General features: G+C 34.4%; 1 protein-coding gene across 3 annotated transcripts in view; it reads right to left on the bottom strand.

The window, feature by feature from the left end:
* Positions 1–5,932: 5,932 nt before the first annotated feature.
* The window catches only part of Lrch2 (leucine rich repeats and calponin homology domain containing 2), an 82,531-nt gene continuing 74,122 nt past the window's right edge, over positions 5,933–14,341 (bottom strand). For all 3 annotated transcript variants that reach the window (XM_040744529.1, XM_040744530.1, XM_040744528.1), the window contains one exon: positions 5,933–8,563. In XM_040744529.1, the coding sequence (XP_040600463.1) occupies positions 8,444–8,563 (120 nt within the window). In that variant the 3' untranslated portion in view covers positions 5,933–8,443. The remainder of the gene's footprint in view (positions 8,564–14,341) is intronic.

The raw sequence follows: 14,341 nt of genomic DNA on the forward strand, positions 1-14,341 counted from the left end.
CTCACAGAGATCCGCCTGCCTCTGCCTCCCGAGTGCTGGGATTAAAGGTGTGTGCCACCACCGCCGGGCAATAAATGGGTTTTTAAGGCATAATGACACAGTGAAATAAAATATGTTAATGTAAAATAAGACCCAACATAATAGAGCATGACAGGCAGAAGGATAAAAGCCCAAGAAAGGGCACAAGAAACATAAATGCAGAGACTCACTCATCCACACAGTAATCCCCTAAAAACACAGAACTGGAAGCCGAAATATTTATGCAAAAGGGCCTGTGTGGTAAAAGAGAGGAGGGAATATACCTCACTAAATATTCTTAATTCGTGTATATCTAATAAAACAATAAAATACCCCCAAAAGGCCCTAACATAACATTATGAAAAAAGAAATCACCAAGTTCATTTCATTTTCTATTGGATATCTGTTGCTAGACATGCTGCCAACCCTTAAAAGTAGTTTGTTTCCCCAGTGAGACTCCTTCCAAGATAGCTTCTGGGTTAGCGATGGGGACAACAGCCTGGGTTGTTTGGGGATTCCCGTGAGACCCTTTTGGCAATCATCTCAATTAGATGTAACCCAATCCTAGTACTAGAAGCTTCATTTGGTGACAAGAGATGTCCAGTTGGGGCTCTGTAGCCCTTGTTATTTGACAATTTCATTTAGAACTATTTCCTATACATACATATATATATATATATGTATAAGGAAACTTCTACTGTGTGGACTCACATTTGGGTCTTGGATTTGATGTCATTAATCAATGTGTCTGTTTTTCTTAATGCCTTCTGTAGAGCTGGGTGTGTAGACAGACGCTGACTGCTTAAATTTGGTTTTATCAGGTTTTCTCTGTCTATTGTTATTGAAAGTTTTGCTTTGTGTAGTAGTCTGGGCTGGCATCTGTAGTGTTTTAAAATTTGAAGAATGTCTGCCCAGGCCCTTCTGACTTTTAGAGTCTCCAATGAGAATCAGATATTATTCTAACATGTCTGCTTTTATATGTAGGTCTTTGTCTCTTGAAGCTTTTAGTGTTCTTTCTTTGTCGTACACATTTGGTACTTTGATTATTACATGGGAAGAGGTCTTGCTTTTCTGGGCCATCTATTTGGTGTTCTGCATGCTTCTTGTACCTTAATAGGCATGTCCCTCTTTAGGTTAAGGAAATTTCCTTCTATGACTTGGTAGAAAACAATTTCTGTGCCTTTGACCTAGGTTTCTTCTTCTTCCTCTATTGCTATTATTTATAGATTTGGACGTTTCATATAGTCTTGGATATCCTGGATGATTTGTGCCAGGATTCTTTTTAGATTTAACATTTTTGACAGAGATATTCATTTCTTCTGCTATGTCTTCAGTGTCTGAGATTATCTCTTCCATCTCCTGTATATTCTGTTGATGAGTGTTGCTTCTGAGGTTCCTATTTGAGTTTCTAAATTTTTCATTTTCAGATTTCACTAACTTTGGGTTTTCTTTATTGATTCTATTTTCACTTTCAGATCTTGAGTTGTTTTACTCATTTCCTTCCACTGCTTGTTTGGTTTTGATAGATTTCTTTGAGAGATTTATTCATTTCCTCTTTAAGGACCTCTATCATATCCATAAAGTCTATTATAAGGACTTTGTCTTGAGCTTCAGCTATGTTACAGCTCTCAGGGCCTGCTGTGGTAGGGTTGCTGGGCTCGAGTGAAGACACACTGTCCTAGCTGTTATCAATTGGGTTTTTATGCTAGCATCTATTCATCTGGGTTTAGGACAAGAGTAAATCTATATGCTGATATCTGGTCTCTTCCTCTGGTGGGTGTTTTGTTCTTTGCTTTCTGTTGCCCTCTCTAGTCCTTAGGGGATTTTGGTGGCTGTATGTTATCTAGTAGGGAATTCTACTGGGATACTGCCAGGTATGATCACTGGGGTTTTCTGGTAAAATACATTTCTAGGTATTGGGAGCTGACACTTACCAATGGGGATGGTCTAAGATGGAGTCTAAGGGGTCCAATTGGAGGGAGGAAAGCAGTGCATTCCATCAGGATCTGCTTAGTCCCCTGAGAATTGGGGCAGAGAGTAAAGAGAAGTCACAATAGTCAGTTTGCTACAGAGCTGAATTTTGAGGAGAGAATGAAGTGTGGGGATCTGAAGTTCATCTACCTGCTTTGTTGCTCTGCTTGCCTCTCTGGAATTCTTGGATGGTATGTTCCCAGGGAATGCCTGGTGGGGTTGGGTGCTTGGATAAGACAATAAATTGGGGGAAGTTTGGAGATCTGTGTAATCCATTGGAGATGGGAGTAGAGGAAAGGGTAAGGCTGCAGAAGTTGATTTGCCAGAGATGGGAGTAAGACTAGGGGATTGGATTTGGAGGACAGGATGAAGACATGAAGACCAGCAGTTAGGCTACTGATTACCTGGTAGGATTGGCAGAATATTCTTGATGTCTAAAGCTAACCTGTATAGATCTAGGAATATTCCCTTTGAAAATCTCCTGCTTCAATCCTTAACCTAACTCATTACTAAAACACTTAATTAGTGTCTCAGGTTTCATTTGTCTCTTCCCTCTTCAACCTATCTGCCTCACTGCTGTCTACTCATCTGTCTGGAAGCATAATCTAAATGACCTTTCAGTGGAATCTTCCATTATCATTTATTACAACCTAATATGGTCAACATTTTCAGCTTCATCTCTGAAAATTGTTTTCAATTTCGCTTCTCTAGTAAAATAACCAAGCTTCATTTTTCATAGCTGAAGGATAGTGTTTCTGATTGGATTGTCTTCTGTTTTCTCCTCATGCTTTTTCTCATCATATTCAACCCAGGCTTAAGATCCAGCACATAAGTTTCCCCTTTGACCCTCAGCTTTCCAACCATTTCCTCCACAGCCCCCACCCTCCACCAGGTACACAGAAATAACTGTTCCATCATATGTGCTCTCATAAACACATTCCCTTTTTCAATACTTTTCACAGATATAACAAATATTTAAAATCCACATGGAAACAATCCTGAGCAAAAATAATACTGCTGGTGATCTCACCATATTTGATTTAGTTGTGTACTTCTACATGTAGCCACCCAGTTTAGCAAGCACGACTTGTTGAAGATGCTGTCTTTTCTCAAACTGTCAATCATGTGGATCTTAGTAAATGGATGGAGTTCCAAACAATCATTGTGAGTGAGTTTACCCTAACCCACAAAGAAAAATGTCATGTTTTCTCTCATTTATAAATGTTAGCTTTTAATCTTCAAGCATATGTTTAATTTGGAATACTCACAGAGTTCAATTAATCAGTAAAACATCATGGAGGAAAATTAAATTGACTGTAAATGGAACATGGTGGTATAAATAGTTAAACCAGAATAATGGATCAGGAAACAGATAAACTGGAGTAGGCAATGTAATGTGAAAGCAGAGAGATAAACAGCACTAAAGACCTTGAAAATAACTCATATGAGAAGTTAATGTTGTAGAAGCTTCCTAAAATACATATATACACATTGTGTAAAAAGAATATAAATGGAATTACCCTACAACAGGATGCCATTGACCCTACAAGGCAAAGTAAGTCAACAAATAAAAACCCCATATACATATTCAAGCTTATGCATCACAGCTGCAAGGTATAACTTTAATTACTGTATCATAAATTATATTGCATTATTTTACATTTGTTTGTATTAGAAATTAATGAGAGATCTAAGTAAGGACTTTCAGCAAATTCAATCTATTTTTGAAAATACGTGTTCATGTATTTAAATATGTACAATCCTATGTATTTCTCAACTACATTTGTAGACATGTAATAACTGTGTATCAGTAGAATACGGTGAAAATAAATTAATTTTGTAACATTAAGTGGCAGAGTAATCAAATTTATATATGTGAGAAACACAAAATATGATGGACCGATTTAATATTTTATAATAATCACATTTTAAAGAATACATTTCCTTTTAGTAACTTTCAGATGACTCAACTATCAAATTTCTGTCTTTTAACTATTTTTGTTAGAATTGCCATAACTTATAAGTTGTTCATATATAGAATTCTCATTCTAAAACAACAAGATTTTATTATGCTACAAAACGTTGACCCTGGGCCTTACATTAAACACATATGTACACTCTATTGTGGAAAGACTAAGTCATTTAAAATGTTAAGTATAAGAAAAATTTTCGTGTTTAAAATAGAGAAATAGAAGATATGATAGCTTTAAACACATAAGTTTGATAATTTCCATCAATTACAGCAGCTATCTTGGCACTCACAAATAAATCTTATGTTTAATAATAATCTTATGTACAATAATTCATTGCCTTTGGAGTTCACCATACACTGGTATTGATTGCCAGAGAATTTATTCTAGGGCCATCCAATTGAGAATATGAAAACTATAGATTTATTACAGCAGAAAGCAAGTCTGGTGCTTGCTAAAGATCACTGAAAATTCTGCAATAAACTTGGACTACATTTAAACACCTTTTATCAAATAGATATTCACTTAAGTACTCATGTAAATGTGTAGCTTTAAGGTAACTATAACAACATTCTCTTCAACAGTATTTGCCAATATATAAATATTCTACTATTAGGATCAAAAAATTATAAACAAATAATAGTTACTTTAATAAAGTATGTGCTTTAGGGATTTATTCTTTGAGAAGATAATTCATTACGTAGTGATGGCTATTCCCAAACTCACTGTAACCCTCCTTTCCTGAGTGCATTATAATGGTGAGTCACAATTCACAATTAAATATGAGCATGTCACCCCAGACTGATGGCTAAGAGACCAACAGGGGACTGATCCAGACTCCATGAATATAGTGCCTCAGATATCTCGGGGGCCTTGGGTAGTAGATTTGTGTTCAACATGGCGTGTGAATGAACTTTGGGAGCCCATTCCACACAGAGGGATGCTCTCTCAGCCTGGACACATGGAGAAGGGCCTATGTCCTGCTCTGGATGAAATGACAGACTCTGGAAATCCCCCTAAGGAGGGCCCCACCCTCCCTGGGGAATGATGTGGGGATTGGGCTAGGGGTGGGGTGGGGGGAGCTGGTGGAGGGACAAGGGGCAGGCTGGGATTGACATTTGAAGCATGCATGTTTCTAATTTAAATTAAAAATAGTTGAAAAATACGAGCATGCTTAGAAAAATTATAGTTGAAAGTGAAAGAATAGATTCCTTACAATTTTGTCATATATGAAGCACTAAAAAGTACAACAAAACAAACACATATTGGCCTATTCTATATGCTTGTTTAAATAAAGTTTTCTCTTTCTGTCATACATTAAAACATTAGATTGTAAAGATAGCTTAAAAACTTACAACTTTTTTATATCATTTTTATTTTAATTTTAAATATCTTTTTTACATGTAAAAACTTACAACTTTTTAAAGCAAAATTGTCTTGAAAATAATATGGCATAAAAGCAATCAGGACTCTTACAACAATCTGCTTCAGCTTTTGTTGCATTTGTTGCTGTTGTCCTTTATTTTCTGAGACCAAATCTCACTGTTTGTCAGGCTAGTCATAAACTGCTGGTTTCAAAACTTGTTCTCACTTCAGACTCTCTAGGAAGCAAGATTTTAGGTGTACCACCATGCCCAACTAAAAGCCCAACTACTCTGAGTGTCTATCTTATCAAAGTATTTGTTTGTTTTGTGTGGGTCAAAAGAAAGGTCTACTTGGGAAGCTTAGAAACAAGGGGACACACAATCAAAGGACAATTTTCAGGTTTCAGTTATCTTCTTCCTCCGTGTGAGTACTGATAGTCAAACTCAGGTTGACCGCCTTCACAGCAAGCACTGTCACTCACTGAGCAACACAACGCTTAAATATTCATCCACAGTGGGGACTACAGACACAAACTATCAAATATTGACCAAAAAGGGGCAGATATTGATAGGGAGGAATACGACTGAAAGGAAGAAAGGAGTTCCAGCTTAGATTTTTTTCATTCAACTTTATCCACAGTTTGCATCGGTAATATACATTTAATGTTCCATTTATTTTAAATGCATCAGAAAATCAATTATGATAAATCTGTGACTAATACAAACATTTCTGAATTCTTCAAAAAATTCAGTTAGAAAAGTCATTAAACTAGCATTCTATAAAGATAAGTATTAAACAAATGGTTATGCATTTTTACTCATTTCAGTTGAAACATATGCAACATCACTTCTTTCTTGTGCCATACGGTCATAAAATTTAACAGAAGTAGCTATCTAATGATATTTGGGGCCAAATATACTATTCTTTGATTATTCAATCCTCCTCAAATCACAAAATCATTCAAATAATGATAATCATTCTTAATTCAATAACTAATTAGGTAAATATTTAATAAGTCATAGAAAACATTTAGAATAAAATTTATACTAAAAAACTACTAACAGAAATATGTCAGGGTCCTAGTATAAGGTTGTCATTGTGGACTATGCTGAAACTACATTAGAAGTGATATTGGTATTGCCTTTTGGCACAATAATAATTGAACATCTTTAAAAGAATATTTATTTGCAATAAAGAATGAGCACTGACGTTCTGATGTGTTTTCTCCATAACGCAATTGTTAACTGACAAGTGAAATGTAGTAAAGGAATTGCCTGAAGATTCACAACTATTTCAATAATAACAAAGCACAAAAAACTTGAAAAATAAAACAAAACTAATTAATAAGAGGAATTCTATAGCACAGTAACCATGATACAAGTATGAATGATTGGTTGTTAAAATGTTTTAAATTTGTAAATCCGTCAACTGGTCTAAATTAAAAGTTCGTGAGCTAAGGTACATACTAAGTTACCTATATTATAAAATTTTCACTAAGGAGTTTCATTATGTCAATGGGGATATTTTCATATTCAACTATTTAGTCATATCTAATTAGATCAATTATTTAAATAATAAATTATTAATAATTTAATTATTACAACTTACAGTAATAAAAAGCTTTTACTCATCAATAGCTCCAATTTGACTCATGGGGAATGAAAAGAACAAATCTATACTGTGAAGCCAAAATTCAAAAATATTGCTTCATGACAACTGATCCACAAAATGTAGAAATAGTTCTAAAATCAATCCTTACCATAGTATTTGGCACGTGACATTTTACATTTATAAATGTCCTTTGAAATATCCAGGCCAACATTTTTATTAAGTTGCATCCATATAAAGAGGTAACAAGTGCAAATAATCACACAGTTAAGAAATGATACTTGCTTGGCTACTACAAAAGTGAGTATGAAGGCTCTCCTATAGGAAACGGAGTTATTCATCACAGTAATGTTTTTGGAAAATTCCTGCACTACAATCACCATAAGTTTATCCATCTTCAAATCAAGCAAGGACATTACTGAACACACTATTTCATGAAAGAGACTGTGTTTAATTCAAGATCAAGTTACATGAGGATCATAAGGTATACATGATCCAGAAATGCCAAATTTTGAATCAAAACCTGATTCTCAATGGGCGCTCTTTGAATGTGGAAGGCAGCGCTGATATACTTAATGTTGTATCAAAAATGTCCTTGACAATTAGTACTTCACTGGCCCTCCAAAGTCTTACTGCTTTGTGTAATGTTCCCAACACAGAAATAAAATACTCTTCAGATAAAACAATTTAAAAGATGATTATGCTTTTGCAAAATTAAATAGCATAAATTAAGCATATTAACATTTTGACAACATGAAAGAATCAATTTAAGGAAAGCTGCAATGGGTTAACTAAGAAACCACCAATGTGAGGTACATTTAAATCCTCACATATTACTGACCGTACAAAACCTACCAAAATATTTAAAAATTCCATTGATTCTATTAATACATAAAAAGAAATTGCAAAAATGCTTAAGACTATTTGAGATTCATCAATTACACAGGCACTTCACATGTAAACAACCTACAATATAAATGAAAATGTTTTGGCACCAACTGATAATACTAAAAGAACTGAATAATGCCAGGGTTTTGTTTTTATTCTGTTCATTTTTCCTAGGAAACAAAGACAAAATATTGAAGAGATTGTGTACAAACTAGAAGTATATGAAATAACTCAAATATAGAATCGTTCTCCTAAAATATGATCACTTTTACCCAGATGTTTACAAGTATACAGTGACATAAAAAATTCAACTTAATGTGATTTTTAAATTGAAAGCAAGTTTTAAATTTTGTATCACTTTGCATTTTGAAAACCAGTCAAGGTTCTTGAGTGACATAAAAAGGGAGAATTTTAATTGATCCAAAACTCCTATTAAATTAATCCAATTTTATTCCAAAATGTTTTGGACAACTCAAAGTTTAAATTTTGAGATCTTAATGTAATTTTGCAAAAAGAAACCTAGGGCAAACTATTTTTACTGGACATTCTTCTTCATGATCTTGAGATATCTGGAATCATTTCAAATACAGTAAATTATACACATATATTTTTTAATTGTCACATCAAGCCATAGAAAGCTGAGATGCCTTGGTGGTAGGCAATTCAAGGAGAGCCTGAACTGTAACACCAACTTTCACAAGACCTCGTTCTTCCAAAATGTGGTGAGGCAAGCAGAGTCTCTCCTGGGGAAAGAGAAAAGGATTTTGAATGTTCATTTTTTAGTAGCTGGAAAAAGTTTAAGTCTGGAACAGACTTTAAAATTTTGTTTATTAAATTATTTATTTTATTTTTGAGATTATAACTGCACCATTTCATTTTTTTGCTTATGCTGAGTCAAGAAGACTCCCTTAAGTGAGCCACATGACTGTGCTTGTCTCCAGCAAAACAGAGCTTACCTGAGAAAAATGCTGCTACCAAGAAGCTGTGCTTCTCTCTGTTCTTTGGTTTCTAAAATCCCTTTTAACCTTTTGTCAATCTACATGGAAATTCAATCTCACACCTGACCCCATTGGTAGAGTGTAGTCTTCTTTACCAGTCTCCTGGGCCCTGCGCTCTGTCTGAACCCCCAAATAACACACAAGACACTATATTAATTATGAAGCTGTTTGCCATTTGCTTGTTTCTTAATGGCTAGCTCTGGCTTAAGAATTTAACCCATAATTGATAATCTAAGTATTTCTCTTACCGGAGAAAAGGATCTGGACATCTTACTCCTCTGGCCACCTACATGATATCTCCTGTGTCTTTCTTTCCCAGAATCCTCGTCAACTCCTATTTCCATCTACCTTACTTCCCTATTGGCCAACAGTGCTTTATTGGCATATACACAGGACTTTCCCATCACAGTATAATCTTGGAGATAAGTATCCCCAGTGTACATCCTTGTTTTCTTCTGCAGTTTTAAAGAAGACTTTAATTTTCCACCTTTAAAGTCTGATTTATCTGTGTGTTTTACATAGATAACCTGTATCAATTGAGGGAGTTCTCATCTATTGTAATTTGCTTAACTTTTTATCAGGAAATGATGATGAGTTTTATGAAATGATTTTTCTGTATCAGTTGGTGTGATTAAGTTGTTTTCAGTTTTTTAATAATCTGAGTCATACTGATTAATTTTCTAGATACTAAGTCAATCTTGAAATCCAGGGGCCAATTCCTCCTGATTATGATGCATTTTGTTGTTATTGTGTTTTTTTGTTGTTTGATTCAATTTTTAAAATTTTTACTTAGATTTTTCACATTGATGTTTATGAGGAAGTTAGTTTTTGGTTTTTAATGACTTCATCTATTAGTCTATTAGACAGTATGGACATGCCCCTTGTATTTGTAGCCCTTCCTCTTTTCTCAGACAATTGTACTGAATTTGTTATTTATCTGTAAAATATTTCACCAAGTTTATTAATAACCAATATAGACAAGGGTCTTCTTTCTCCAAAGATTTCAAGACACAACTAACTTATAAAACAGATATAGGATATTCTAGCTATTATTTATTGTCTTTGCATGAGTTTCAGTATGTTTTATCTTTCAAAATTTTTCTCTTATAGTTTATGAAACTTATTTCCATAATACTGTTTATGATACTACCTTGTTCATTTACTACTTGCAAAATATCTTGTGATGTTTCTTTTGATAATGGTAATTTTTATGTTCTCTTTTGCCTAGCTAGAGGTGTATGAATTTTTAAGAAATTAATGATCTGTCTTTCTTGTACTTTCTTCTATCGCTTTCTATATTTGGTACATTTTTCTCAGTTCTTGGTTATTTCCTTCTTTATTTCAAATTTATTCATTTGTTAATTTATTTATTTTACATCCCGGTCACATTTCCTCTTTGCTTCTCTCCTCCCAGTCCCAATCCCCTCCCCCCATCTATTGTACTTCCGTTTCCGTTCAGGAATGGACAGGTCTCCCAAGAGTATCAACCAAACATGGCATATCAAGTTTCTGTAAGACTAAGCAACTCCCCATGTGTTGAGGCTGGACAAGGAATCCTAGTATGAGGAGTAGGGTTTCATAAGTCAGTAAAGAGTTGGAGACAGCCCCTGTTCCCGCTGTTAGGAATCCCACATGAAGACCAAAGTACACAACTGTAACATATATGCAGAGTGCCTAGTTGTTTGGCATTGGTTTAATTTGTTCTTTTTGTAGTCTTTGCTTTGAGACTTCTTTTTATATTAATTGATTTTTGAAATTTTAAGTAAAATACTAGAAAAGCATCAAATATAGCAATGAAAATTGAGATGCAAATGTTTTTGAGGCTTCTTTAGATATATCCGGTAGTATTTAGTAGTACTTATTTGGTTAGAAGTAAATACAAAGGAGGAAGCTATTACACTTCCTATTTTTGCATCAGTGTAAAATGACCAAGATACAAAGTCCAAAAGATAAGCTCATTTGTTGAAGCAGTTCTGTCGTGGACATGTTGATTTTGATGTATCTGTAGATCATGACTAACCGGCATTTGCTTGATGTACTTTTAGTGGAAATAAAGATTTGGAATTCAGGGTGGAAGTGAGAGTTAAAATTATTAGATAAAATACCAAGGAGTGGTGTAGTGTAAGCAGAGAAGCGTGGATATAAAGTAAAAGAAATAGAGTAATATATGCCATGTAAAGATGGAAAATGCACAGAGTGTCTGGATTACAGTATGTTATTGTGTTTTTCAGTTTTTTGATTGCTAAAGAAGGAACACATTATTATAAATGCTGCTGAATTAATTCTACTTATATCTTCTGAAAATGCCTTGACTTCAAAATTTAAGTATAAGGATATGTTACTTTGGAAAGCTGTGGATTCCTTCCAGGCCCAGGTGATTCAACATCTAAAACAACTAAGATGATGCAACCTTACAAATACAATGACTTAGCCAGGTTTCTGAGTTTTGTCATGATCCCAATGGTATGAACAGCGCCCCCATCTAGCAGGAAGCAGTTTGGAATGAACAACGTCCAAATTCCCATATTGTTTATAAATCTTTGTTTTCATTTGAATGGGATTGCTTATAATTGGTTAGTGATCACAACAAATCTCTTTTTAAAGGTAAAAGGGGGATATGGTATGGAAATGAATACTTTGTATTGGTATGGCTTATCATTTATTGATACAAATTCAAGGTCAATTTTGTGATATGTATATTTCTCCTCTTGTTTAAGAATTGTGTTTATACTAATGTTTTAAAACATAATATATGCCGGGCAATGGTGGCACATGCCTTTAATGCCAGCACTCAGGAAGCAGAGGCAGGCGGAACTCTGTGAGTTTGAGGTCAGCCTGGTCTACAGAGTGAGTTCCAGGACAGCTTCCAAAACAATAAAGAGAAACCCTGTCTCAGAAAAAAAGAAATATATAATTAAATACAGACTGTAGATAGCTACTTATAATAGTCAAAACTTATAGTTAGGTAAGTTAAGTTTTCTAGATATAGAGATGTATTTGAGACAGATAGTCTTCAAAACTTTCAAAGACCTTCAGAAAAAGGCATTTAAAATGGTTTAGGTTTTTTTTGACAATGATAATGTCTGCTCCTGGGAAAGAGAGACACAGGATACACCATTTAGGCGGCCAGAGGAGTAAGAGGTCCGGACTCTTTTCTCCGGTAAGAGAAATACTTACATTAACAATTATGGGTTAAATTCTTAAGTCAGAGCTATCTAGTAAGAAACAAGCAAACAACCAACAGTTTCATAATTAATATAGTGTCTTGTGTGTTATTTGGGGGTTCAGACAGAGCGGCAGGGCCCAGGAGACTAGTAAGGAAGACTACACTTACAATACTGTGAAATTAATCCTTCAAATTTATCAAGGAAGAAAATACAGAATAGACCAAAGTTGACTTTCCCTTGAAGAAATCCTACCCACCCTTGGGTATGTCGTCCTTTCTAAGACCCTTCTTAAGAAGCTTATACCCATCCTCTACGTGTCTTATTTTGTTCTGAGTACTTTGCATCTTAAATCCCTCATTTTTAAGCCTATACTAAGATATATATGTTAAACCACAATTCTAATTCATAAAATAACAGAACACCATGTGGTGGGTTGTGCACACCTTTAATTCCAGCACTTGGGAAACAGAGGCAGGCAGATTTCTGTGAGTTTGAGACCAGAATGGCTTGTGAAGTCCAAGACAGCCAGGGCTATACAGAGAAACCCTGTCTTCAAAACAAAACAAGAAACAAACAAACAACAACAAAAATAAAGTCAACCTGATCACAGTGGAAGAAGAGGTTATTTCTGTTCATAGAAAACATGATTGGAGGAAAGGGAGTGGGAAAACTATTTAGCAAGATTGTGAACACAGAGATCAATATATGTTAGCAATAAAGGACCAGATATTAAATTAATATCCAAATTAATTGTGAATAAAATTTAAGAAGATTCTAGTAAGTACATGCATTGTTCACAAAAGTTAAGAAAAATATTGTTTAAATAAATTTCCAGCACCCACATGGTGGCTCACAACAACCTGTAATGAGATCTGGTGCCCTCCTCTGGCCTGCAGGGACACATGTAAGCAGAACACTGTATATATAATAAATAAATCTTTAAAAAAAGAAAAATATTGGCCAGGCGGTGGTGGCGCATGCCTTTAATCCCAGCACTCGGGAGGCAGAGGCAGACGGATCTCTGTGATTTCGAGGCCGGGCTGGACCGATAGCCTCCAAAACAACAGAGAGAAACCCTGTCTCGTAAAGACAAAAAAAAAAAAAAAAGAAAAATATTGTTTAATTAGATATAGTTCTATTAACTGTAATCTAATCAGCTTTTCCTTTCTCTATATAAGTTGATAAATTACTCTAAAACTATATGGAAATGCAAAGGACTCAGAATAGCTAATACTACATGGCTTCAAAAATCTACAAAGAGCAACAGTTATTTATCAAGGCAATTATTAAGCAAAAAGAGTTAATGAGAGCAAATAAGTAAACAAAAATTGATTCACAGACAAATACACAAATACCCTGTGATATAGAAGAAAGGCAATTGAATGCAGAGAAAATTTATTTTCATGCAAGATAGTGAACAACTGTAAGAAACTAACTTGGGGGAAATGCATCAAGACACTGGAAGGGCAGGTATGAAAGACCTAGTTATATACTAGGAGAGGAAGAACTTAATGTTTTCCCTGAAATACAGAAAGAAAAGACTTCCGATGACACTCACTACCAGTGTTCCTTATAAGAGGGATTCCAGACAAAATATTTAGACAAATGAAAAACGCCCAAACTGAAAACATTTCACTTAGGTTACAAAAATGCAACCTGTTTGTGATCCGTGGCTTCATATAGAGAACATTCTAAGTGATACAAACATATCTACTAGAAGTGAATTTGGTGAGATAGTAGAATAAACAATCAGGTGTGTCTCTACATATTAGAAAAAATCTGAAAATATTAAGATAGTAATAATATTATAGTAAAATAAAAGAATAAAATGCTAAAGACTTAATTTAACCTAAGAGGCAATGTCCTCATATGCTGAAAACTATCATACACTGTTTATATTGATTTTAAAAGATATCAATTAATGAAACATCTTATGTTCCTGGATTAAAAGAATGAAATTGTAGAGAAAACAATATTCTGCAAATTATTCTATAAACTCAGCATAATCTAAAGCAAAATTTAAGCTGACTGTTTTGCCAAACTTGTCAAGCTAACACTAAAATTGATATATTGACATGAAAATGCAAGGGAATCACTACAGCTAAAATAACCTTAAAATCGAATAAAACAGACACATACACACTATCTTCAAAATGTGCCTCCAAGCTAGAGTCAGAAATGGTGTTACTGCCATAAAGAAATCAATGTGTAAAAGAAGGAACATAGAAGTGAAAACTTCCATTTCCAAACAAGTGATTTTTGTCAAGACAATTTGTTGGAGAAGGATGAGTCTTACCAACACCTGGTGCTGGGGAAAGTAGACCCTGGTATGTAGGAGAATACATTTATAACCCTA

The sequence above is a fragment of the Mesocricetus auratus genome, unplaced genomic scaffold (genome assembly GCF_017639785.1).
Source record: "Mesocricetus auratus isolate SY011 unplaced genomic scaffold, BCM_Maur_2.0 Super-Scaffold_100003, whole genome shotgun sequence".
Lineage (NCBI taxonomy): Eukaryota > Metazoa > Chordata > Mammalia > Rodentia > Cricetidae > Mesocricetus > Mesocricetus auratus.